The sequence below is a fragment of the Mus musculus genome, chromosome 6, assembly GCF_000001635.26.
Source record: "Mus musculus strain C57BL/6J chromosome 6, GRCm38.p6 C57BL/6J".
In the NCBI taxonomy this organism is placed as follows: Eukaryota; Metazoa; Chordata; class Mammalia; order Rodentia; family Muridae; genus Mus; species Mus musculus.
The window spans coordinates 72,565,491-72,592,985 of record NC_000072.6 but is presented as its reverse complement, the minus strand read 5'-3'; the positions used below and the strand labels follow the sequence as shown (position 1 = coordinate 72,592,985).

Sequence of the window (27,495 nt, the reverse complement as noted above, 5' to 3'; positions counted from 1 at the left end):
AGCCTGATCTACTTAACAAGCTCCATGCCAGCCAGGCAGCCTAGTTAGACCTGGCCTCAAAATAACATAGGGAGCTGGAGAGACGATTCAATGGCACGTGCTTGTCTTGCAGAGGATCCAGGCTCAGTCCCTGAACCACATGGCAGGTCACAACCACCTGTAGTTCCAGAGTCCAGGGATCTGATACCTTCTGCCTCTAAAGGTACCAGGGATGCATGATGCTCACAGGCATACACGCAGGCAAAGCACTTGCATATGCATACACATCAAATAAGTCTTAAACATTTTAAATAAATAAGAATAGATTTTTTTAAGGACTCCTTTCTTTAAAAATCAAATCAAGTCAATCAAGACTTACAGAGGTGAGACCAGCTCTAGCCAGATGCTAAGACAGACCAGGCTGATAGAGAAGGTGGAACTGGTATTGAAAGGAGTAGAGGACACAGACTCTTGTGCAGGAAATCCATGTGACATCAGAGGTCAGAGGTCAGAGGTGAGGTGAGGTAAGGTGAGGTGAGGATCTGTAGTGGGTGTTGCCATTGAATCACAGTGGGAGATGATAGTGCTTAGACTTTTTAAGGTCAGAAATAGAAGAGTCTGGTCTACTGTAGTGTGTCGGGCTTCCGTTCTTTCTTACAACATATAAAGAAGTCAAAACTGGGATCAGGAAAAAAACTAAATGGGTAAGAACACTTGCCATGCAAACACAGGGACATAAGCTTAAATCCTCAACTGCACATACAAAGCCAGACCTGACCACACAGATGCCTATAGCACCAGTGCAGTCGCGAGCAGAATGGGGTCTCTGCCAGGCCTGCTGTATGTGAGAAGCTTCATGGAAATAAACGACAGGAGCAGAGTATCGGGATAACCTGGCTGTCCAGGGCCCTGACACAGCACTGGTCCATCCCTGTTTTGTTGCTGGTTGGTCCGTTTGCAGCAGCGACCTCCTACACTTCCAGGCTGGGCTCTAAGGCGTGCTACGCTGCCCCTGGCTCGCTATCATTCTTCCTCCTTCTGTTCTTTCTTCTTTTTTCTCCTTTTTGAAACCGCGTCTTGCTGTGTAGCCCAGGCTGGCCTTAAGCACGCATTGTCCTTCCTCAGGCTCCCGAGTGCTGAAGCCCAGGCTTGTACCCCTGGGTCAAACTGTGCTGTTTTTATTTATATATTTTAGAAAAGAGAATATACTTACATATTCCAAAACAATCTGAAAGTAAGAAAGATAATAATGGAAAGAAGTTGCCTTCCGTCTCTGTGGTCCCCTTCTTCCTTCCCTCCACGCGCCACTTGCCTGCTGGAGGCATGGGCGCTCCTTACTTGGGTATGACCCTGGAAATAGTCATGAAGACAGGGAAATGTATTTGTGTATTTCTTTTAATGATGGTTGAGAGGGGATGAGGCAAGAAAGGAATGGTAAGGTAAATAAACATATTAGTAGACTACAGGGACATGGGTCTTGGCTGAAATTTCTCCACCTTACCAGACATAACGGCACACCCCTGTCACCTTAGCACTACAGAGGAGGAAGGGGCAAGGGGACACATGTCCTCAGCACATGTTATAAGAGCCAGGGCCACGTAATGAAACAATGGTTCAAAACAAACAGTAGTGATGAAGGTGAATATAAAATATATTTTATATAAATATAAAAGAAAGAGGTGGGGGTTAGTCTGTCTTAAACCCAGAGGAAAGGAAAGCAAAGTCCCGTAGGTCACGTGGAAGATGGGCTGGGGGCCCTGCAGCTAGCCCACAGGTGAAGCAGTATGTGTACGCCGCCTTCTGCAGCCCTAGTACTTGCTGACGGCTGCATTGCCTCTCACTGTCTTCCCGAGTGGATATATATTACGTTCTCGAGCCCACCACTGGTCAGCGTTTAGTGTTTGTTCAGCTCATGGAAACGGTGCTACAGGAAATGAAAATAGACACATGGCTCTGCAGTTAGATAAGCACCTGACTACAGTGCAGGCCCGGGGTGGGTACAAGGTGGGAATCCGGGCAAGGATGTCACTCAGTCTACAGTGTGCCTGTCCCTAATGGATGACACCTATGACACCTTGGTTGTGGTATACAGACCTATATATAATGCCTATAGACTTGACACTCTGGGGATGGAGGTAGGAGAACCAGAAGTCCAAGGTCATCCTCCATAGCAAATTTTGAGACAGCCTGGAATATATGAGACCTTGCCTCCAAATTACTCTCAAGGGCTGATAAGTAAGAACACTGACAGGTGTCCAGCCTGGTGAGCCACTGAGCCCAAGGGGAGACTTGCATGCAGCCCAATACAAAACCCCACATTTGTTAAGGAAACATTTACAGCATTAGAACATCTTTCTTGCAGTTTTCTTTCTTTCTCTCTCTCTTTCTTTCTCTTATAACTTGAACATGTGGTTCTTGAGTATGAATTTTGTAGGTGACAATATCTGTTGCAAGGTCAAAGGTTAGAAATATCAGGATCTGGTGAGTTGTAACCTTTGACCCCTCCAATCAAAAATTTTTTTATCCTGTTTTTTGACCTTTGGTAACCTGACTATGAAAACATTATCTCAGAATAGTTCATATGCCATTTACTTATATGTATTAATCAGGTTTCTCTAGAGAACAGAACTGATAGAATGAGTGTACACACACACACACAGACACAGATTTATTAGAGTGGCTTACAGGGTGTGGACCAACTAGTCCAGCAGCAAAGTCCAAGAATACAGTAGTTATTCAGTCCATGAGGCTAGAGTCTGAGCTGGTCTTCACTATACACCAGAATCCCAAGAAAACAGGCTCTAATGCCAGTAAAAACAAAACAAAAACAAACAAACAAACAAACAAACAAAATACAGTGGACTTGCCAGTGGAAGTGAGGACCAAGCAGGCAGGGCTAAAGCCTCCTTCTTCACCACCTTTCTTTAGGCTGCCAGCAGAAGTGTGGACCAGATTTAAGGTGGTCTTCCCATTTCAAATGATCCAATCAGGAAGATGCCTCACAGGTATAACCAGCAGCTCAGGTTTTAGTTAATTCTAGATATAGTCAAGTAGACAGCCAAAATAGTCATCATATTGTGTTTTTTAAAAATGCTTGGGGCTGGAAGGTTGACTCTGCAGTTAAGAGAACTTACTGCACTTCCAGAGGACCTGGGTTCACTTCCCAGCATCCGTGTCAGAGGGCTTGTGACCAAAAGATCTGTTCCTTCTCCTGAGCACCTGCACACACATGACAGACTCTCAGACACACACACACACACACACACACACACACACACACAAGAAAGAAAAGTTTTAAAGATAGTAATGTGGTTTTGAGCTGAGGAGCAGGGTAAAGAGCCTGCTGACAACACAAGGACATGGATTTGGATCCCCAGAACCCGTGGAAAGCCAGACACAGTGGCCTGTGCCTGTAATCTCTATAGCAGAACGGGACGTGGAGGTTAGAACCCCCTGAAGGGCCCCGCTAACCTGGCTAGAGACCCTGCCTTAAAGCCAGATGGGAAGTGAGGAGAGGTACTTCAGGTTGGATTCTGACAGGCACGCATGTACCTACATACACCTCATACTTGAAATTATTTAAAATGATACTGCCTTTTGGAATGAGATAATTTCTTCTGGACTTACTTTTTGTGGGCTTTGTTGTTGTTGTTTGTTGTGGTGTGTGAGTGAGTGTGTGTGTGTGTGTGTGTGTGTGTGTGTGTTGGGCCAGTCTTGCTTTGTAGCCTAGGTGTGTGTGTGTGTGTGTGTGTGTGTGTGTGTGTGTGTTGGGCCAGTCTTGCTTTGTAGCCTAGGCTGGTCCCCAAAGCAGCACCCTCCTGTCTCAGCCTCCTGAGTGCTCCTGAGATTGCAAGGTGGCTTACGAATCCCAGCTTGTTTTGTTTGTTTGTTGTATGTATATGGTTGGTTGATTTTTTGAGACAAAAATCTCTTATGTGTGTTTTTCACATTTATTTGTATTAATCCTTCAAGAATTATGTAGCTGGGCGTGGTGGCGCATGCCTTTAATCCCAGCACTTGGGAGGCAGAGGCAGGTGGATTTTTGAATTCGAGGCCAACCTGGTCTACAAAGTGAATTTCAGGACAGCCAGGGCTATACAGAGAAACCCTGTCTCGAAAAAACCAAAAAACAAACAAACAAAGAATTATGTAAGTGTATACAATATATTTTGATCATATTTGCTCCTACTTCTGCCCCTAACTCCAGAATCACCCCCTATCCCCTCCTAAACTCATGACCTCTCCTTCATTTAAAAAATAATCGCCCAGCAAGTTCAGTGTATGTTGCTCCAGTATGTGTGGGTGTGCAGGGAGCCACTGGGGTGTTCAGACCTGCCAGGGCCCACACACACTAGAGAAAACCCTCTCTCTCTGTCATGTTTCCTTTTGGTTTATTTTTGTTTTGAACTTACTGGTTTATATGATTTCCCTACCATGTTAGTCCCACACCTGTGCCTGTGGTGTGAATGGGGATGGTCACACACCTGTGTCTGTAGTGTGAGTGTGGACAACAGTTACACACCTGTGCCTGTGGTGTGAGTGGGGACACTTGTAAAGGGCTTTGCTGCTACTGTGTGGTTTTGCTTCTTTTGTCATTGTGGTTTATCACTGTCTTGCTTTCTTGTACACTGCTAGGGGCAGGGTTTGCTGAGTGAAGGGGCTGGGCAGAACACCTCAGTGAGCTCACTGACACAAGCCTCAGGACTTGCTATCACCAGAGCAACCTTCATAAGCTTCCTTAGGACCTGGTGAGATGGCTCAGCAGTAAACCTGCTTGCTGCCAAGCCTGCTGAGCTGAGTTCAAGTCCCCAGACTCACATGGTAAAAGGAGCGACCCAGCTCCTACAAGGTGCACTCAGACCTGCACACACACACACACACACACACACACACACACACACACACATTATTACAATAAGTAATCCTTTTGTAGATTTTTCTTCCCCTCTTTCTCTCTCTTCTCCCTTTCTTTCTCTTACGGTGGGTACCCTAGTCACATTTGTGCTACACAGTGCTATACCAGCTGCACACTCATCTTAAGATCATATGAACCCAGTGCCTGAAGCAAAAGCCTGCCTGCATCACCCCATCATAGGAGGTGAGGGCTGGGTTAGGCCTTTCTACAGCCTACACTGGCCTTAGATGCTTGACCCTGCCTCTCAGCTCACAAGTACACCGCCATGCCTAGTGGTTCGCCTTTATAATGTTGTAGCTAATTTCTCCAAAGTTCATTTCTAGGAAAAGGTAAGAAATTTAAACTATGGTGGGAAGGAGATTATTACTGCAGGAAAGTGACCCTGGTCTGCCTGTTTGTCTTGCAGCTAGAAAATGTCTCTGCTGGGCTCTCTTCATCGTACAAGGACAAGGGTGCACTCATGGCTTTCAGAGGAATTCCTGTACGTATCACCCATAAGCCTTTGTGTGTGCTGGAGACATGAGAAGGCATAGACTCCAAGGCTCACGCTCTGGGAAAGCACAAACCTGCCACACAGAGAGTGTCTGTCTGAGATCATACTACCCAGAGGATGAGTGTAGAATGCACTGGGGATGCCAGCAGCACACCACGGCCTCAGAGGGGGTGTCCTTGTGTTTATTTACCATTCAACAAGGCAGATTCTTGTCTCCCACATTACCCAACTGCAACCTCACAGTCAAAGTTTGCCAGGAGCCACACTCTAAGAATCACTTTTAGCCAGGCAGTGGTGGCGCATACCTTTAATCCCAGCACTAAGGAGACAGGCAGGCAGATCTCTGAGTTCAAGGCCAGCCTGGTCTACAAAGTGAGTTCCAGGATGGCCAGGGCTACAAGGAGAAACCCTGTCTTGGGAAAGAAACAAACAAAAAGGAATCACTTTTAGGCTGGAGGAGGTGGTGCAGGCCTTTAAGTCCAAGCATTTGAGAATTTAAGGCAAGAAGGTAAGAGTTCAAGGCCAGACTGCACTACATAGCAAGACCAAAACAAGATTGAATTTAGTGCTGGGTTGTGCCTCGGTGTAGAATGTGTGCTCAGTATGCACTGGGCTCTGAGTCAGTCCCCAGCAGGTACACACACACACACACACACACACACACACACACACACGGGGAGGAAATAGCTTAGTCAGTACAGTGCTTGCCTTGCCAGCATGAGGCTTTGGTCTCTAGAATACACAAAAAGCCAGATGTGGAAGTGTGTGCTTGTAACCCTAGTGCTGTGGAGGCAGAGGCAGCAGAACCTTGGGGCTCACTGGGCAGCTAGGCTAGCCAAATCGGGGAGCCCCAGGTCCCAGTGAGAGTCCCTGTTGCAAAATACAAAGTGGAAATCTTCTGAGAACACCCAAGGTTGACCTCTGGTGTACATGAGTGTGTGCACACACATGCACACATTTTTAATATCAGTCCATCAGAATAGAGTCTTCCAGCCTCTATTTTCCAGATATTTCCTCCCCAGTGGGTGGGAAGAGCTGCGTGTGTGGACCTTACCCTCACTTTAAAGGCCTCCTGCCCTTGCAGATCTCCGAGCTGACGAACCATGGCATTCTCCAGGCCCTGACGGCAGAAACCAATGGGTGGCAGCCAGGTGGTAAGGACCCCGAGGGCCCTGGGGGTTTGGGGAAGACCCAGATCAGAGCCTCCAAGAAGTCCACTTGCTGTGGTCTGCATCAGCCACGCTCTCGCACTCTCTTTCAGAATTCTGTAGGTTTATCATTCCCCATCAAAACTTAGAAGCAACCCTGGGTTAGGAGCTAGGTTATCTGTGGGTGGTTTGCTGTGTGCTTCTAGGCAAGCCATGTAATCATGTCTGACGATAGTGAAAAATCTCAAAATTATATCTATCTGTCTTGTCTGTCTGTCTGTCTATCTATCTATCTATCTATCTATCATTTATGGAGAAGGGGATAGGCCAGAGGATGGACTTGTTGGAGTCAGTCCCCTTCTTGTGCCACGCGGACCCCAGGGATGACCTCAGGTCGTCTGCCTTGGAGGCACTGACCCATTCCTTGAGCCAGCAGTGGCAGTGTGAACTTCTGTCACCATCAGAGACAGTGTGAAAACGAGGCAGCATGAGTGAGAGGCTCCGGGAAGTCTCCACTCTGCTCTGTGCAAGGTGTTTACTACCACCATACTCTCAACTCAAGTCATGTGCTCCATAGTGTATTTTAAAAAAAAGATATTCAAAATGATCTTGGAGATACATCATCTGGTGTAAACTCTGGCTCCCTTACATATGTGGCCTTGAACACATTGCTTAACCTTTCTAGTCACCCTATCTTCTGCTAGAAAACAAAGATAGGCAGGGGCTGGGGACAGTGGGAGAACGCTGGCCTGGCTTGTGCTGTGGATCCCAGCACTCTGAAGGAATGGCCACAGCGTGAGCAGGAATTGCTTCCAGCAGGACCTAGGCGAACAAATCCAGTAAGGATTAAATGAGATAGCATGGAGCACACAACAGTATACTTTGTAGTGAGCATCCAGTCACATACACCTTTTTGTATGTTTCTTAAGAAGGTTTTTGTTGTTGTTGTTGTTTTTGCTTTTAATGTGTGGGTGTTTTGACTGCATGTGTGTCTGTGCACCACTTTCATTCAATGCCTGCAGAGGCAGGAAGTAGGCATCAGATCCCTGGACCTGGAGTTACACACAGTGATGAGCTGCTATGTGGGTTCTGCAAATCGAACCCAGGTCCTCTAGAACAGCAGCCAGTGCTCTTAACCACTGAGCCACCTCTCCAGCCCCTCGATGGTATACTTTTTTTTTGTTTGTTTGTTTTTCGAGACAGGGTTTCTCTGTGTAGCCCTGACTGTCCTGGAACTCACTCTGTAGACCAGGCTGGCCTCAAACTCAGAAATCCGCCTGCCTCTGCCTCCCACATGCTGGGAATAAAGGCGTGCCACTGCCCGGCTTACATTTTTTAATCTTTAAATGCTACACAATACTGGGAATGTAGCTCGGTGGTAGAGCATTTAGGTCTAGTTTTCCCATGGCCCAATGTTGTTGTGTTTTGAAACACACACACACACACACACACACACACACACACACACACACTATTGCTGCCACGCCCGAGTTAGATTCCCAGGACCCATGTGGTAGAAGAGAGTTTGTCCTTCAATCTCCTCATGTGCACTGTGGAATGGACACTCTCACACATAATAAATAAATGTAATTTTAAAACTTTTGTTTTGTTTTGAGGCAGAGTTTCTCAGTGTAGCTGGCTGTCCTAGAACTAGTTCTGTAGACCAGGCTGGCCTGGAACTCAGAGGCCCACCTATTTCTGCCACCCAAGTGTTATCTCAAAAAAACAAACAAAAAAGTAATGCTCTTTGATAATTTCCATTTACAGAATGACTGAATCACTGCAGTTTGTTTGATGGATAAATGGAAGTGGCAAAATAATCGAGGCAACTAAATACTAAAAGAACGAAAAATAAAAAATGTGAGCTGCATGAGTTACTGTAGAGATAATTGGCTTTACACACACACACACACACACACACACACACACACACACCCTCCTGTGGGTCCCATTTCAGGATTGTCTTCATATCTAGCCAGGAAGGCCATCCTGGTTCCGTGGGGACAGGGACAGTGCATACAGCGTAGTCATCTCTCAGGCTCCAGATGGGTAAGGATACCTCAGACCTTGACCTTTCTGTTTCATAACTGTTGTAATGGCCCTGTCCCCGTGGCCAAGGTTTCTTCTCACCGATGCGGTCAGATTGCTTGTAGGTGAAGGGTCACAGAGTTAGAGATAGGTCTACGGTGATAAAGTTACTGGAGAGCAGGGTCAAAGGTCGGAAGGCGGCTACGCTCTGCCCCACCAGCCTTCCCACGACGGACCACACTTCTCACTTGTTTTTGTTTTCTGTTTTTTTGTATAGATCAGGTTGGCCTTGACCTTGCCATGAATCTCCTGCCTCTGCCTCCTTAATGCTGGGCTCACAGGAGTGCACTGTATGGCTCACACACTCTCTTTTTTAAAGAATTGCTTGTTATGCATACGTGTGTGTGTGTCCATGTCAGTGAATGTCTCTGAGTGCCTGTGAAGGCCAGAAGGTGTTGGATGCTTTGGAGCTAGCGTTACGAGTGGCTTTGTGCTGCCGGGTTGGGTGCTGGGAACCAAACACAGACCCTTTGGAAGAGCAGCAGCTGCTCTTAGCTGCCAAGCCCTCTCTCCAGGCTTTTCTTTCCTGGAGGGGAGCTGAGAACCAAACCCACAGCCTGGCTCTTGCTAAGCAGATGTTGTGAGACAAACCCCCAACCCCTCATTCTGCCCTTTTTGTCCAGCCACTCTGTCCCTCATTTTTTATCTCCCACAGTCTTGTGTGCTTAGGGTTGAACTTTGTTTCTCTACTCATGCAAGACTAAGTTCTGTTGACTTTCTACAGCTCAGAGTCTGTGTCTGCCTCCCCAAGGCTGGAAGTAGCAAGGTGGAACTCCCTAGCAGTAGATCAGGTTGGGACCCTGAATCTATTTGCCCCCATCCTCTGACTTGCTGGCCCCTGGACCACGACTGTATCAATGTAGTGAACACTTGTTGAACTCCTACCCCTGGGCTATGTAACCATGTTAGAAGTTGCAGGATTGTCTCACGCTCCCGTTCCTGTGAGAACTCAGATGATTAAATAATTTGGCCAAAAAAATACAGTTAGTAAGCAGCAGAGATGAACCCTGCCCTCCTTTTCCAGCCAATTTTTGCCTAGTTGTCATCAGCATTTGATAATGTTTTATTTCATCTGCAAGACTGTTCTATCAATCCGGTTTTCATTACTACAACAGACTAGCAGAGGGTGGGTAATTTTCTGTGGAATAGAGGTTTAAGTAAGCATGGTGGCACATGCCTGTGTTTCCAGCACTTGGGAGGTAGAGGTAGAAAGATCAGGAGTTCAAGGTTACTCTTGGCTAGATAGTGAATTCAAGACCACCCAGGGCTGTGTGAGACCCTACCTAAGAAGCAAAGAAATGTCTCAAGGTCAAGGGGCTACATCTGGTGTCCTGCCTGAAGTTGGAGTCCTAGATGGGTGCAGTCTATCACATGACAAAAGAGAGGGAACATTGGAAGTGTCCCTTCTGGCTCCTCCTTACTGTTTTATTCTGAGGTAGAGTCTTAGCATGTACACCATGCTGGCCTCGAACTCACAGAGCTCAGCCTGTGACTTCCAAGTGCTGGGATTGAAGAAGTGCGCCATCATGCCTGGCTTTTTTTTTTTTTAATTGTATGAACTGTGATTTTCATAAAAGCCAAAGTCAAGTCTTCTGGCCAGCACAAAAGATACACCCAAGCAACAGAGCCTGTTTGCCCAGGGTCACTGCAAGTCGAGAGTTCTCTTCCTAAGCTAAAAGGTTTGATTCTATGGCAGACTGAGCAATGACTTGTTTCATAGTCTTTTCAGTCTTTTGTTTATTAAAAATTTTCTCCATTGCTATTACTATTTTTGAAAGCAAGGTCTCATTATAGCCTAGGCTATCCCTTGACTCACTCACAGTAGTCTTCCTGAGTGCTGGGGTTACAGGCGTGAACCACCATGCCTGCCTGACTTCAGGTTGCTATTCTATAAGATTTTAAGTTGTTCTTACACAAGAGTAGCAATGGGATGCAGAGTTTTGTGTCAGAGCTCTTGGCTTCTGCTTAGGCATGGTATCTACTCTGTAATACGGGTTAACTTAGACATTTGTGAAAGGGCATTCGATAGTGGCATATTTACAAAGGTGACACAAACACGAAACCAGCAGTCTGTGCACATGTATATTTCACTCTGATCCAGCAGTTCAAGATATCCTAGCACTCCAGAGCCAAATACGAGCTCCAGGGCTGGCAAGAGAGAGGACTTGTTGTGTAAGCAGGACCCTTGCATGCACTCTAAGCAGATCTCTGACCCAGTGTTTTTCCTATGACAGCAGCACCCAGGCTTCCCGAAAAAGTGGTTTCTGGGGATTTCGTGACTAAAAGGAGACAAGGGAATGGTTGAATGCTGTAGTTAGGGAAATGACAAGTGCTCCTGCAGCTGGCCCGGGTGGGCGTGCCTCCTGCCACTGGAGGCTAAGACAGAAGCCCTTGAGTTTGAGGCCAGTCTGGGCTACAACGGCTATTCTCTCTAGACAAGAACAAAAACCAGCCATCTAATCAAAACCTCATGAACGGCTAGCCAGCTTGCTGGCCACAGGGATGGTTTCTGTTGGGAAAGATTCAGTGCAGGGGAAATGACATTGCAGTGTCCCATGCTCTGCACAGGGTGACATGAGCAGATGCACCCTTGCTTTTCTTTATTTTTTGTAGGATGGGTCCTCCCTCCCTCCCTTCCTTCCTTCCTTTATTTCTTTTGAAACAAGGTAGCTCAGGCTGACTTGAACTCACTTTGTAAATGAGGTTGGCCATGCATGAACTCACAGGGATTCGCCCACCTCTGCTTCCCAATGCCAGGATTAACGGCTTGGGCCACCATGCCTGGCTCACCTTTTTTTAGCCATGTTGCAATCCCCCCCATTTTTTTTTTAATTTTTTTTTTTTTAGACAGGGTTTCTCTGCATAGCTCTGGCTGTCCTGGAACTCACTTTGTAGACCAGGCTGGCCTCAAACTCAGAAATCCGCCTGCCTCTGCCTCCAGAGTGCTGGGATTAAAGGCGTGCACCACCACGCCCGACTGCAATCCCAAAAATTAAAATACCTTTACCTTTCTCCAACTATTGCCTGGAAAACTCTGACACACCAGACTTTTATCTATAAAATGAAGATACAGTACTTAATTATTTTGTTTTAAAATTTTGAGACTGCAGAGATGGCTCAGTGGTTAGTGGTGCCTGTTGCAATTTCTGAGGACTAGAGTTGTGGTGGTTCATACCTACCTAACTATCGCTTCAGGGATTCCAACACACTCTGCTGGCCACTACCGACACCTATGTGCACCGGTGCATGCACACACATGGGCATACACATAAATAATACAGGAAGTGTTATTTATTTTTATTTTATTAGGATTTTAAAGACAGGGTCTCCTATATCTCCAGCAGCCTTCTGACTGTCTACCTCTCAAATGCTGGGATTCCAGGCATACACCACCATGCCGGGTGGATACAGTATTGGGTTGAACCAAGGGATTTGTATGTTAGGCAAGCACTTTACCAACTGAGCCACATCACAAACCCAGAAACCTGACTTTTAAAACTGCATCTTTAGCTTCCTCTGGGCCACTCAATTTCCCATTGATGTCTACCTCTGAGCTAAGGCTGCCTTGGACCTCCCAGGCCTTCCTATGGACTCCTTGGATGTTTTTTCTCTGTTTTTTTTTTTAAAGATTTACTTATTTATTATATAAGTACACTGTAGCTATCTTCAGACACTCTAGAAGAGGGCATCAGATCTCATTATGGGTGGTTGTGAGCCACCATGTGGTTGCTGGAATTCGAACTCAGGACCTTTAGAAGAGCAGTCAGTGCTCTTACCCACCGAACCATCTCTCCAGCCCCTCTAGTTTTCTTAAAGTGCTTCCGGTGTCCTTCCTGGTTTCTCCAAAGAAGCCACCAGGATTCAGACACGATAACCTGATGTAACCCTTGCTGCTTCCTGAAGGCCATTGGACAGCTGTGGGGTTGGGGAGGGGCTGTGTGACAGCGGTTTCAGGCCCAGAGCTCACAGAGCCTCCTTTTCTCATCATTGCAGTTGTGAGTGAAGAGGTCCTCAGAGCCCAGGAAGAGTGGGAAGTGGTGGACACCATCCATCCAGACATAGGTAAGTGTGGAAACAAACGGTGCTGTCCCACACAGCTACCAGCAAAGCCACACCAGCCAGCGCACCTGTGACTGGGACTAGGAAAACGAGTCCTTGAACACTCTCATTCTAGTTATTTAACATCAAATAGAATCTTATCCACAAATCCTAAAAGGACATCCTACTACGTGAAGTAGAGAAAGAACACTTCAGGGCAAGGAGGCCATTGTTGCTCACCCTACAGCCAGTGCCAAGGGAGGACAAGAGGGCCTCGTCAGGGTTAGCCCCTGAAGGGGGACAAGGATGGAGGCCCCACCGGGGCAGTGAGAGCCCCTATAGAAGACATTTGCTGGCAGTCTCTGAAGGTTGGGGACAATTGTCTCAGGTCCATTTTTGACAAATTTAGTGGGACACTAGAGACCATCTGGTTCTCACCCAAACTTCACCAAGCTAAGGAGAGATGTCACAGTAACTGTTAACAGCCACCACCTATATTGCTGGTGACAAGTTAGTAGCCCATGCTTGGTTTAGAGGTGACAACCAGTGAATGTTTGCTAAAAGGACAACTACTCTCCTGCGTCTTTGGACGTCTTCTCTTTTATCTAGAGAGTGGAGTCCACTGCCAGCAGCCTGGCCAGCTCATCTCCTTCAACGAGGCCCTGGAGCACTTCCAGAGTGTGGACCTTTCCTCTTTCAAGGTATGGCTGCAGGGAAGAGTGCTTCTGCATGCTCGGCGGGCACGGGATCCTCTCACCTAAGAAACCCTGAGGTGCAGGATCTCAGATAGCCAAAGAACCAGATTTGGTGACTCAAGCCTCTAATCCCAGCATTACAGAGGCAAGAAGATTGCCCATGCTTTCAACCAGCTACAAAATGCCCCAAGCTAGGAGTATGCAGGTGCCTTGTGGTAGTCAGAGGGCGTTGGCTGCTCTGGGACTGGAGTTACAGGTGGTTTGTGTTTCAGCGCTGGGAACTGAACCCAGGGCTTTTGGAAGAGCAAGCACTCTTAACCCATGAGCCAGCTCTGAGAACCCATGGTTCATGTAGGCTCCCGCTAACCTTTGTGGAATGGAGCCTGAGGAAATCTGGCAGTCCGGGGATTCAGGCCATGTGCAAATAATGGGAATTATGGAGTTAAAGTCCAAGTAGCTTTGGGGGAGGCAAGGAACTGACTGGGAAGCAGGGTACATCATAGCAGATGGAGGGAAATTCCCTGTAGGAGCCAGACGCTGTTTGTAAATTTCATTACATTTATTTATTTTTGAAACAAAGTCTCATTGTGCAGCCCTGGCTGAACTGGAGCTCACAGTGTTGCCAGGGCTGGTGATAAACTCAAGGCAATTCTTCTGCCTCAGCCTCTCAAGTATCAGCATTATAAGCATGCACTGCCATTCCCAATATAATTTAGAAAGTTAGGAACGATGCTGAGGGCTGGAGAGAGAGGCAGCTTAGCAGGTAAGAGCACATGCTTTTGCAGAGGACTGGGTTGCTATCCCAGCACCTTCGTGTCAGCTCACCACCCTCCATTATCCCAGTGCCAGGGATTCTACACCCTCCTCTGCCCACCCGAGGCCCACCTCAGGCACCAAGCGCGCGCATGGTGTACAGACATACATCGGGGCTTTTTCAGAATGAGCTGTTGACTGACCAGTGAGGCTTAGCACTCATGCACATAAAATAAAATAAGTCTTTTTAAAAGGTGTGGATGCTAAGTATGATGGCACACACGTGTAATTCCAGCACTCAGGAGGCTGAGGCAGAGAGAGCATAAGTCCAAGGCCAGCCTGGGCTACATAGAAATCCTTTGTCTCAAAAAGTTGTGTGGGAAAGCACACAAGTGGATAAAGGCTTTTGCCATACAAGTCCTGTGATCTGAGTTCCTTCCTCAGAACCCATGTAAAGGTGGGAAGTGAGAGCTGACACCACAGCGTCCTCTGACCTGCATACATATCACACACACACACACACACACACACACACACACACACACACACACAATAAAGCAGGGTTGGGGAAAGGAGTGTGAGGGATAAGCAGACTGAGGGCTTTTGTGGGCTGTCTTGAGTGACCTGCAGTAAGGTTAGCGGGATGTGGTTTCAGGAATTCATCTAAAGCCTGGATCATCAGAGGGGCTAAAGAGACAGAAGCTGACACAGGAGGCCAGAAGATGTCAGAACCCAGAACCTTGTAAAGCAGGCAGTGGTGATCCTGGCTTTGGGGAGCCAGCATGACATAGTTTAGGGACATCTGACTCATGAGTGCCCACTGGCCCTAGCATCAGTGGAAGCGTGGAAGAGCTGAATTCTGGGATCCATATCCTTGGAGAGACAGAGAGCCGTATGAAGGGTGGACACCTGGCTTTTCCCTGACCGTATCAGGCATGGCATGGTCATGCAGACACAGCTGAGCCTTACTGGGCAGTCAGTAGCTAGTCCTGAAAAAGCCCAGGAGACCACATGCTGCGACTGCCTCCACCGAAGGACATCCCACAAAGAGTCTGGGAGCTGGGAGTGCCTGCCTTGGGAGTCTCACTGCTGCCTCCTGGCTCCTCCTTCTCCAGGTCCAAACACAAGCTGACAGACAGTCACTGGTTGATAAAAGTTTGAGTAGATTGTCTGTTCTTTCCTTCTCAGAAAAGAATCCAGCCCACTATTCAAAGGACTGGGCTCGCCGCCCTCCGGCATTGCCTTTTCGGGCCGCCAAAGCTGCACCAGGGTCTTCGGGAAGAAAGAGACTTGGTTCTCACCATTGCTCAGTGTGAGTGTGAGGGGCAACCCCAGGGCATGTGCTTAGGCTCTTGTCCATTTCAGTTGCCATGAGAACAGGAAGGATGTTCTTCCTGGACGCTGTAGCATGTCTTGACATCATTCAGTGTCCCATCCTCCGGGAAGTGTTGGTTTCTCCCTGGGAACAGCCTAGTAGAAAGTGTGCATATTTTGGGGCAGGTGGCCTGGACAGCCAAAACCCAACGCATGGCCGAGTGCTCCAGACCATCTACAAGAAGCTGACTGGCTCCAAGTTCGACTGTGCCCTTCACGGAGACCATTGGGAAGACCTGGGCTTCCAGGGTGAGAGAAAAGCGCCCATCTTGCTTTCCTTGTCTGATTGCTTCCAGAGGGAGAGGAGAGGCCATCTTGAGTGAGGAGGGACATCTAGGAGGGTACAGGAGACTGTAGGACCTCAGGAGCAGCACACGGGGGTATGCCGAGTATGGCTGAGAGGAAGAAGAGAGGGATGGAGAACTTGTCATTTGGAGCTCTGCCATCTGTCAGGAAGCACTTTAGTGGCACACATGGGAGTGATGTCATTTGAATCTGCTTTGCTTGTGCTGTGCCCGATATGTGTGGTGCTGGACCTCTAACCCAGGCCTCTGACCACTGAGCTGCATCCTCAGCCTGTACTATTTTTCCCCCAAACTCTACCACTACATTTGTAAATAAGAAATTCTATTTCAGGGCACAGCTGTACTTACCTTTAACCTCAGCGCTCAGGAGGCAGAAGCAGGCAGATCTCTGTGAGTTTGGGGCCAGCCAGGTGGACAGAGCAAGTTCCAGGTCAGCCAGGGCTGTCATAGTTTTTTACAGTTGTAACAGATTTCCACACATTTGACTAGGAGATGTAGCTTAGTTGTAGGGCACTCACCTAGCGTGCACGAAGCCCTGCGTTCAGTCCTCCACCACCCCATAAAATGACTCAGTCTCATACACATGCACGTCCAGGACTGGAGGAATGGAGGCAGTGGGTCAGAAGTCATATCAGCTGCAGAGCAGGTTGGAGGCCAGCCTGGATTTTGCCGTGTGCTGTGTTCCTAGATTCTGAGGTTCAGAGTGTGGTCATCTTTGGAAGTAGGGATTATCTTGACCATCAGAAATCTTAGGTACTTGGGCCCTCACTGAGAAGGAAGAAGAAGAAGAGAAAGAGGGGAGAAACAGGAGGAGGAAGAGGAGAAGGAAGAAGAGGAGGAGTGGGGCCATGTGCATCTCTGTGGTGTTTGGTGGAATAGGTTGGGTGTTATCTAAGTTGGGTATGTCTCACTGCCCTTCTCCTAACCATTTGGCTAGAGAGTCAGCTTTTCTGGAACCTTTGTGGTCTGCTCTTATCTGTTCCCTGTTGCTATTACAAAATACTTAAGCCTGGGTAATGTTTAGAAAATAGCAGCTTATTTGGCTCATGATTCTGATGGTGTGATGTCTAAGAGCATGGCTCCAGAATCTCCTCGACACGAGTTGAGGGCCGTGTTACTGTGTCACAACATGGTGGAGATACAGGAGAAAGGGTAGGCCTGTGTCAGTTAGAGACGTTCCTCCTCTTATATCTGTCTGCTGGCTATGCAGACAATGATGACTTTAAATGTCTCATCCTCCTGCCTCTACCTCCCAAGTGCTGGGAAGACCCGCATGTTGACACACACATGTGCAGGGCTCTCATCTCTCCCCCTCCTCCCCAGCCCAGCAGAGCCAATGTCAGGGCAGCTATGCAGCTATGTCCTGGGCGCTCAAGGGATCAGGACTGCTTTCTTGTTCACTGTTACACTCTGGTTCCTGCCACAGGAGCAAACCCAGCCACAGACCTCCGGGGGGCAGGCTTCCTGGCCCTCCTGCACCTACTCTACCTGGTCATGGACTCAAAGACGTTTCTGATGGCCCAGGAGATCTTCCGCCTGTCTCATCACCATATCCAGGTAGGGTTCTGGTGGGAATACAAAGGCTGAGAACTGCACAGTTCAGTGTCTAGATGGCGGAGATGAGCTAGGAATGGCTTCTCTGTCAGATGCCTTGAAGTCTGGGCTCAGGCATTCACTAGCTGTTGGTCTTTAGCAAATTCCTGATCTCTCAGAACTTTGATTTCATTACCTGCAAGATGGAAATCATAAAGCCTTGTCTTCACTTCTGTGGCTGTGGTAAAGCTAGCGAGGAAGGAGGAGTTTGGTTTTGCTCACAGTTTGAGGCTACAGGACCTGAGTGCCAGGGAGTCACAGCAGCTGGAGCATGGGAGGCAGCTGGTCACATTGCACCGCAGTCCAGAAACAGAGCAGTAACTGCAAGAATGTTCAGTGTCCAGCTGCCTTGTCCGTTTCGTGTGGCTCTAGATTCCCTGCCCACAGTTAAGATGTGCCTCTCCCTACCAACAACATAGTCAAGATAATCTGTTGTTAGCATGCTCCCAGACCCATGTCCCAGGCGATTTCAGACATTGGCCTTTAGTCAACATTAACCATCATGACTGTTAACTCCAGTTGTCTATGATCAGATGCACTAGGCACACAGAGAGGTTGCTGCTTCCGGTATTGGTAGCTTCTTTCCTGGTCTTATCATCAGCCCAGTGATGGTTTTGGTAACCCCCTAGTAGCCCCTGCCCTTTGGAATAGGTCTGATGATTGTTTCCATGTAGTGAAAGATAGTATTCCCTCCAGAGAAGACAGATGTGTCCTGCTTCCTCCCATTTACCTCCTCTAATTCCTGGGGCCAGCAATTAATTTGTTCAGTGAACAAAGATCTCTTCCGAATCCCCACCCACCCTCATAGATATGTTTTATGATACTTGGGATGAGTTAGAGAACGAAACAGACCAGGATCCTTCTAGCAGAGATGACAATACACTGAATGAATTCCAGAATCCATTAGAAGGGCATTACATAAGGTAGGGACACAGTGGTTAGTGGTGGGGTCAGGGCAACTCTCAGGAGATAAGCAGAGCCTAGAAGGAGGTGGCATGTTGGCCAGGACTGTGTCTGTGGTGCCTGAGGTTCCAGAGGGTGCAGGAGGAGCAAGGGTCACAAGAGAGGGGCATGCTGGGGACATGGCACGAGGTGTTAGAAGGGGTCACCAAGGAAGCAGGCCAGAGAGCAGGATTCCAGGTTTGTCTCTGTGTTTCATCAGGTGCAGCTGCTCAAAGCTCAAACAGCATAATACGTGCTACCTCACAGGGCTCTTATCAGCTGCAAGGTGAAGCACAATTGCTAAGGAAGTCCCTTGTGATCATCCAAGATAGGGGGTGGGGTGGCATGCAATGGATTGGAACAGAGGAATATCAAAGTAGATGAAATAAAATAGACTCATGAGTGGCTCTCAGAGAGTGGGAGCAGCGTGGGTTTGATGCAGTGGACATAGGGTAGACAGCAGTGTGGGTTTGATGCAGTGGACGTAGGGTAGACAGGAGCAGTGTGGTTTGATGGACATAGGGTAGACAGCAGTGTGGGTAGTGGACATAGGGTAGACAGCAGTGTGGGTTTGATGCAGTGGACATAGGGTTAGGATTTAGGGCAAGGAGGAAGTCAGTGATTTTTTTTTAAAAAAAAAACTAAGGACAAGTAGGGAAAAAAACAGGCATGGTGGTGTATACCTTTAATCCCAGCACTCAGGAGACAGAGGCAGGAGGATCTCTATGACTCTGAGGCAGCATGGACTGCATATAGGTCAGCTAAGACTATATAGTATAGCTCTGTCTCCAAAAATAAACCCCAAACAAAACAAAACAAAAAACAAAAAACCAGAGGTACCATAAAGAAAAAGTAGGAGCTAGAGAGGTGGCTCAATGGTTAAGAACACTGACTGGTCTTCTAGAGAGCCCAGGTTTAACTCCCAGTACCTACATGACAGTTTGAAATAGTCTGGGCCTCCAATTCCAGGGCATCTGACACTCTCTTCTGCTCTCCTCAAGCGCAGGCATCCATGTGGTACACAAGACATACATACACTCAAGCAAACCACCAGCCACATAAAATATTAATAAGAATAAGTGCACATTCTGAGCTTGGTGTGGTGGCACATGACTGATCCCTGCAAGGCCACACAGAGTGACTTCCAGGGCTTGGGAAAGTAGCTGTGCAAGACCACGTGCCTAGCAGGCACAGGGTGCCGTGTTCAATCCCTAGCACTACCATCGAATAAAGACCTCTCGTGAGTTGCCTATCAGCCTGGGCTAACATATCAAGTTCAAAGCAAGCCTAGGCTATATAGCTAGAAAGAGAAAGAAAGGAAAAGAAAGAGAAGGAGATAGCATTGGTCTTGACCTGGGCCAGGTGGGGCTGGCTGGTCAGACCTAAGAATGCTGGGCTGTCACTGGGAACCGCAATTGGGACATTTTTTGTGGATGTTAGAGACAAAGCCTTAAGTTTAAAAGAGAGTAGAGTTGGGGAAATAAATTGAGACAATTAAGAAAGATGTGTTTTTCAGAGGATCTCACTGCAAAGGGGAACCAGGAAGGGTGACTGGGTTTAAGAGATTTAGTCACGTTGGGGGTGGGGGGGCATATATTCTTGTTTATATTTTGCTTTTTTGTTTTTAAGACTTTATTTTTATTTGTGGTTGAAGAGATAGCTCGGCAGTTAGGAGCACTAGCTGCTCTTCCAGAGGACCTGGGTTTGATTCCCAGCACCCACTGGAAGCTCACAACTGTCTGTAATCCAGCTCCAAGATTTGACACCCTCACATAGACATACATGCACGCAAAACACCAATGCACATTAAAAAGGTTTTTATTTTACTTGTGTGCACATGTGTGCAAGTGCCATGGAGCCCAGAAGAGGACATAGGATCCCCTGGAGGTGCCTGCGAGCTGCCTGGTGTGGGTCCTGGGACCAAACTCCAATCCTTTGCAAGAGCAGCCTTAGACCTCCTAGCCTCTGAGCCCCTTCTCTGGCCCCCTATTTTACTTTGTTTTGTTAATTTTTGAGTCAGCATTTCCCTCTGTTGTCCAGGCCGTCTTGGAACTCACTGGGTAGCCCAGATTGTCCTTAAATACATAGTGATCCTCCTGCTCCAGCCTCCCTGGTGGCAAGATCACATGTGTGAGGGTACCTTGTCAAGTAGCTATTGTTAGGAAATTTCAAATGTACAGAAAAGTTGTAAGTAGGAAATATTATGTGACAACAGACATCAGCCTCAGAGCCTTGGGGTTTGAGACACAGCTCAGTTGGTAGAAGGCTTGTCTAGAGTGCACAAAACCCTGCGTTCAGTTCTGTTCCACCCAGAGAATGTCTGTGGCACACAGATTCCCAGTTTTGAATGAGTGAGTTTATTAAGCATATAACAAGCATAGGTAAAAGGATAAATATCAAGTAACAGGTGAGTGTTCATCAAATCAGGTAGTGACCACAGCCAGCAGAAATGGGGGAACCCTAACCAAACAGTCCTGCTGAGCTGCCAGACTGAGAGAGTCCTGGGCAAAGCAGGACGCTTTCTCCATGGGGAAGCCTCCAGCCTCTCCTTCCCACTGCCGGCAGTTTTATCCATGAGTAAACAAGAGGGACCTTTGTTGGAGATGGTTTCCTGCCAGTGGGTCTCGACAGTGCCCTGTCTTTAATGCCCTTAGTTACTTACTGGCCTCCCTCCTCCCTCTTACAGGAGTGGGAGCCAGGCTGGCCCAGGACACCTAAGATAAACAGGCTTGAATCTGAGACAGGGATTCAAGAGTCAGCTGCCAGCAAGCACCAACAGCACATGACAGTTTACCAATATAATTTATATTAGAGGTCCCCAGGACCTGACATGTTAGGGCATACCTGTAAATTCAAGGTCATCCTAGGCCTCACAGCAAGTTCAAAGCCATCCTGGGATACAGCGGACCCTTTATCTATCTATCTATCTATCTATCTATCTATCTATCTATCTACCTATCTATCTATCTATCTATCTATCTATCTATCTATCTGTCTATCTATCTACTAACAGTAAACAATGACTTGTATAACTATTTTTTAAAAAGATTTTTTTTTAATTTTATGTATGAGTACTCTAGCTGCATGCACACCAGCGTGCCAGCAGAAGGCATCAGATCTCATTAAAGATGGTTGTGAGCCACCATGTCGTTGCTGGGGATTGAGCTCAGGACCTCTAGATGAGCAGACAGTGTTCTTAACGGCTGAGCCATCTCTCCAACCCAGGAGATCCTATTTTAAGAAGAACTTTAACTGAGTATGGTAGCCCACACCTTTAATCCCAGTACTCTGGGAGTCAGAGGCAGAAAGATCTGTTGTGAGTTCAAGGCCAGCCAGATCTATATAGAGAAATCCAGGGCAGCCAAGGTGACACAGTGGAACCCTGTCTCAGAAGGGGTTGGGGACTGAGAATGTGGCTCAGTTGCTAGAGTGCCTGCCTAGCATCCACAAGGCCAGTGTTCAGTCCTCCGTGCAAACCGAACCTTGTGCTGCACACCTGTGACTCCAGCACTCAGGAGGAAGAGGTCGGACCACAAGTCCGGGTCATCCTGAGTTGCGCAGTGACTTAGAAGCCAACCTTGAATAGCTGAGACCCTGTCCTTAAAAAAAAAGAAAATGCTGGAAGCTTGTAGGGAGGAATGGGGAGAATGGTTTACAAGCAGGGTACCACCATCCCTCCACATTTACACACACTCCAGCCCCAGGGGAGGAGCACTGTGAGAAAGGACCATGAATGCCTCACAGCACTGCTTGGAAACTATGTCCCCAGCAGAGCGCCAGGCCCACAAATAGAGTGAATATTTATTCACAGGAACAGTTGCTGGTAATTGGAAGCTTATTGTCAAGTCGTGGGTGTCACATGGAGCACAACACTTGTGCCAGGAACACAGTGACACATTTGGGAAGTAGGGGAAAGGTAAAAGATAGAGACAGACCAAGGGTTGCCCGGAGTTTTATTAGGCTTGGAGCACAGGAGGCCAGCCGTGACCCTGGAGTCGGGGAGAGGGGTGCATAGTAACCACAGGAAGAAGCGCAAAGAACCAAGTGAAGCTAGGTGTGACCATGCACTGATCAGGTAATGGAGGCAGGAAAGTCAGTGGTTCAAGGCCACCCTCAAAAATACATGGTACATTCCAGGCCAGCCTGGACTACATGAGACCCTGTTTCAAAAATAAGATGGGCCCTGGTATTTTTGAATAAATAAGCGGAAGTGTTGTGTTAGTTATTTCTGTGTGGCTGGGACAAGTTACCTGACCAAGGCAGCTTCAGGGAGGACTTCCTTTGTCGCACATGGCCGTGTGGTACCCACACTCAGGGAGCAGAGGCAATGAGAAATCTGCTCCGTTTCTCCTTCTCTTTCAGTCTGGGGCACTAGATCATGGATGGCACCACCAACGTTTAGGGTGGGTCCCCTGCAGTTAACCTAATCTAGATAATCCCTCGAAGCCAGGACTCTAGACCCTGCCAAGTTGACAGTGCAGAATAACCGTCAGCACCCCTCACCCGTGCTCATCCGTGCATGCAGCACGCCTAGTTAAGTGCAGTGGGCCACACGGGAGATGTGGACTGGGTGGGAGGACGGCTCGGTAGAGTTCCGTGGGAGAAAGGGGTTAGGTGGGGTATTGAGGGGGATACAATCAAAGTGCATGTGTGTGTGTGTGTGTGTGTGTGTGTGTGTGTGTGTGTCTGTGTATGTGTGTGTGCCTGTGTGTACATGTGTGCATGTGCTTGTGTGTGTGCCTATGTGTGCGTGTGTGAAATTGTGAAGGGTTAAATAAAAATAAGAATTACTTATCACATAGAGCAGTAAAGGCGACCGTAAGAATGAAGGAAAGGAAGATGGTTTGGACCCCTGTCTACACCTTAGTCATCGGGTCATACTGTCGCAGATCGTCATTGTCTTTGACCAATGCACCTTTTTTTGTTGTTGTTGTTGTTTTGCTTTGTTTTGTTTTTTTGAGACAGGGTTTCTCTGTATAGCCCTGGCTGTCCTGGAACTCACTCTGTAGACCAGGCTGGCCTCAAACTCAGAAATCCACCTGCCTCTGCCTCCCAAGTGCTGGGATTAAAGGCGTGCGCCACCATGCCTGGCTTGAAACCCTGTCTTTTTAAAAAAGAAGTGGAAAAAAGAGGGAGTTGCATGCAGGACTGGCTTGGAGCAACCTCCTGTGGGCTCCTAGATTCCAGGCCTTATGTAAGGTGGGACTCGGAGACGATAACAGCAGCTGCCACCTCTGTGGGCTTAGTTTCTGCCAGTCACACGAGGAGTAGGACATGTATATGGTCAGAGCTGGCCGGCCACTGACTTACGATCCTCCATTCCAGCAATTCCCCTTCTGTTTGATGTCTGTGAACATCACCCGCATTGCCATCCAGGCCTTGAGAGAGGAGTGTCTCTCCAGGTGAGTCCCTAGTGGATCAGCGTGACCCAGCAGAACCTGGTCCAGTCCTGCCCATGCCTTCTCCACAGCTCTGGTACCTGCTGGTTCTCAGAGCTGGGCAACATCTCCATACGCCAGCCCCCTCCCCTCACCACCTACCCAAGTGCCAGGTTGCCAAATGCTGCTGGGGTGGACTGGAAAGGGGTGGGGTGGAGAGGGGTGGGGCGGGGAGGGGTGGTGGCTTGGAGGCTTCCTGAGGTGACCAGGTAGGCCAGGGAGGAGGGCACTGGTGTGTCGGGTTCATGTGTGGCTAAGCAAGTCACCTCCTCTGTCCTGTAGGGAGTGTAATCGGCGGCAGAAGGTCATCCCGGTGGTGAACAGCTTCTACGCGGCTACTTTCCTTCATCTGGCTCGCGTGTGGAGGACCCAGCAGAAGACTATTTTAGACTCAGGCTTTGTCCTCAAAGGTTGGCACTTCCTCCTGTGTCCAGGGCCAAGGATCCCAGGGTAGAACTACTGTCCTCCCCGACTCCCTCAGAACACCATGGGGCCTTCTCCATTCTCTGCGACCCCTCCTGCCTCCCTGTCCACCACACTCTTTTGTTTCCTCACTTGCTTGTTTGTTGATTGTGTGTTGAAGCAGGATCAATCTATGAGATCTTGGCTGGCCTGGAACTTGCTGTGTAGACCATATTGGCCTCGAACTTATGACAGTCCCTCTCCCTCTGCTTCCCGAATACAAAGATTACAGACATGCACCACCGTGCCAGGCTGCGGCTATGCCTGGTGGCCGTATGCGTCTGATGATTGCTTTTTATCACAGTTACTTTTGTTTAGGTTTCTGAGATGGAGTCTGTCACTGTAACCAGGTGACAGTCCTGCATCCACCTTCCTTGTGTTGGGATTACAGTCTGAGCCATCATGCATGGCTCTTGATGATCACATCACACAACAACAAAAACCTCTCATCTTCTGAACCAAAAATGTAGCTTGCTCGGCAGAGTGCAGGCAGAGCTCTGTGAGTTCAAGGCCAGCCTGGTCTACGTGAGTTTCAGACAAGCCAGGGCTACGTAGAGAAACTCTGTCTCATAAAACAACAACAGAACAGAACTGAAAGGCGGCTCAGTGGTTAAGACAGCCCGCTGCTCTCGCAGAGGACCCGGTTAGGTTCACAGCACCCATGGCCAGCAGCTCACCTCTGCCTGAAACTCTAGCTCCAGGGAGACTGCTACATCTCCGGCCTCTGCAGGCATCCACACTCACACCCACACACCCACAACCAGACTCATTTACAGACTTTAAGAAATAATAAAAATAAACCTTGAAAATATACCATCAATAAAAAGCTCAGGACGGGGCTATGGCTCCATTGTGAGGGCACCTGCCTGGCATTCAGGAGCCCCTGGCTCAACCCCAGAGATACATAAACTATGTGTGGTAGCCCAAGCTTGTAATCTCAGCAATCATTAGCCGCAGACCCAAAGGTAAAAGGTTAAAGGTCTACAGGAAAAGTGTCTCAAAACAAAATCAGAGCCAAGGAAGCCAGCGCTGGGGAGATGGCTCAGCAGTTAAGAGCACTGGCTGCTCTTCCAGAGGACTGGCTTCTAACACAGAAGCTCACAGCCATCTGTATAGCTCCAGTTCCAGGAGATCTGGTGCCCTCTTCTGACCTCCTCGGGCATCAGGCACACCTGTGGTACACAGCCATACACTCAAGCAAAACCTCATACATATAAAAATAAATAAAAATAGTACATATAAGCCGGGCGTGGTGGTGCACGCCTTTAATCCCAGCACTCGGGAGGCAGAGGCAGGCGGATTTCTGAGTTCGAGGCCAGCCTGGTCTACAGAGTGAGTTCCGGGACAGCCAGGGCTACACAGAGAAACTCTGTCTCAAAAAACAAACAAACAAACAAATAGTACATATAAAATAAATAAAAGTAATACATATAAAATAAATTTAAAATAAAATAAATAAATAAAAAATAAAAATAAAAAATAAAAACCTTAAACACTGAAGGCTGTGGAAGCCAAGGCCTGGTGGTTGGACTGATTCTGCAGAGTTGAATTCTGTGTCACAGCAAGGAAGTGGCCCCTGGGCGCTCTCTGGTTTTGCCATTTGGCCATCTTTGATGACTGTTCTATCTTTAAAGGACAGGGGTAGCAGCAGGATGTGGTGGCGCAGGCCTTTGATCCCAGCACTCAGAAGACAGAGGCAGGCAGATCTCTGTGAGTTCGAGGCCAGCCTGGTCTACAGAGTGAGTTCCTGTGTGGTCTGGGAAACACAGAGAAACCCTGTCTCAAAACACAAACAAGGGCAGGGTTTGGAGAGGTCCACACAGCCATTGCACTTGCTTCTGGATTTGAGTGCCACCCCAAGACCCTTAAGCCTTCATTCCCTGCTCTCCTCTGTTCCAGACTTGGAAGCGTTGGCCAAGAAGAGCCCAAAACGACTGCTCAAGACCCTGGATGACTACCTCGCCCAGGTGTCAAAGGGACAGACCTCCTTGTTGGAGGCACACAAGCGCCCTGGATCACAGGGACCTCACTCCAGGGATCTCACTTTCACAGGCGTGTGTGACCTGCAGTCTCACTCATTCGAGAGTGCAGGGTTGATCTGACCCACCACGGAGAGACCAGGACAGGCTGGGTCGCTGGGGCTCTCTGAACTAAAGAATCATGTCTGGGCCAAAGCCCTTCGTGCCCCTGCAGATGAGACTAGGAGGCTCCCGGGTGTGTGTAGTGACACCCACGCCCACATTTCTACATCAGCAGAGCACATTCAGGCAGCTAGAATTACCCCCCCATGCCGTCCTCCAAGCACGGAGTCTTCTGTCCTTCCCAGCTGGACTCCACTTCACAGGGTTGGACTCCTGATATCTCAGTGGAACTGAACAGAGCACAGGGCCAGACAGCCCTATCAGAATTGCCTACACGTCTGCACCTAGAGGCAGAGACCCTGGAAGCAACAGCCAAGATTCTGACTCCCAACAGCTGTCCCCAGTGTCTGTGGTTGGAATTGGAAGGACAGAGACAGCAATATCTTCAGCCATCAGGGGGCAGCACAACACAGAAAAAGTGACTGATAGGCAGGTCCTCTCTTCCTCCAGCCACCGATTTTTCAAGACACTTGTTTCCACCCTACCCTTCTCCTCTTTCCCCTCCCTCTCCTTTGCCCACCATTGTTTGTAATCTAGAAATGGGTACTCGGCTGGCTAGACTAGTCATTGAGCGTCCCACCCCCAACGCCCACAGGCTGGAGCGCCTATGGAGACCACTACCTATCTACCCTGGCTGAGAGGCAAAGGAAACTCACCCACCAGCAGTTTTAGAATAAAGGAATTGTTGTAATCTCTGGTATTTTCTTCCAAGATGAAGTTCTTTCAGGGCTGGCCTGTCCCCCACCCCCAACCCCCTGCTGTCTGAACACCGGACTGAGACAGGCAGATCCAAGTGCCTAGGGTTCAGTGGGGTTGCAGACCCCAGATTGGAGTCTTTTAACTACTCCGTGGCTACACACCACCTGAGCTCCCCAGCTGCACCTGCAGGCACAAAGATGTCTTTTTCTGTATCATTATTGGTTGTGTGTATGACACGGGGTGTGGGGCACACGCATGATAAAGCAAGCATGAGGAGGTCAAAGGCCAGCTTCGTGAAGTTGCTTCACTCCTAACACCTTTAAGTTCTAGGAATTCAAAGCCAGGTCATCAGGCTTCCGTGGTGGGCTCCTTACCTGTTCAGCCATCTTGCACACCCCGGCCTGGAGATTTCTTGCAAGCTCTGGCCAATAA

At 48.3% G+C, this 27,495-nt stretch overlaps 1 protein-coding gene across 7 annotated transcripts in view; it reads left to right on the top strand.

Annotated features, from left to right (window-relative positions):
• Elmod3 (ELMO/CED-12 domain containing 3) overlaps positions 1–27,064 on the top strand; it is a 32,510-nt gene extending 5,446 nt beyond the window's left edge. For all 7 annotated transcript variants that reach the window (XM_030255335.1, XM_030255334.1, XM_030255333.1 and 4 more), the window contains 10 exons: positions 5,301–5,375; positions 6,472–6,541; positions 12,617–12,685; positions 13,271–13,362; positions 15,298–15,421; positions 15,610–15,732; positions 17,215–17,345; positions 23,649–23,725; positions 24,044–24,171; positions 26,123–27,064. In XM_030255335.1, coding sequence (XP_030111195.1) covers positions 5,301–5,375; positions 6,472–6,541; positions 12,617–12,685; positions 13,271–13,362; positions 15,298–15,421; positions 15,610–15,732; positions 17,215–17,345; positions 23,649–23,725; positions 24,044–24,171; positions 26,123–26,325 — 1,092 coding nt within the window. In that variant the 3' untranslated portion in view covers positions 26,326–27,064. The remainder of the gene's footprint in view (positions 1–5,300; positions 5,376–6,471; positions 6,542–12,616; positions 12,686–13,270; positions 13,363–15,297; positions 15,422–15,609; positions 15,733–17,214; positions 17,346–23,648; positions 23,726–24,043; positions 24,172–26,122) is intronic.
• Positions 27,065–27,495: the final 431 nt, after the last annotated feature.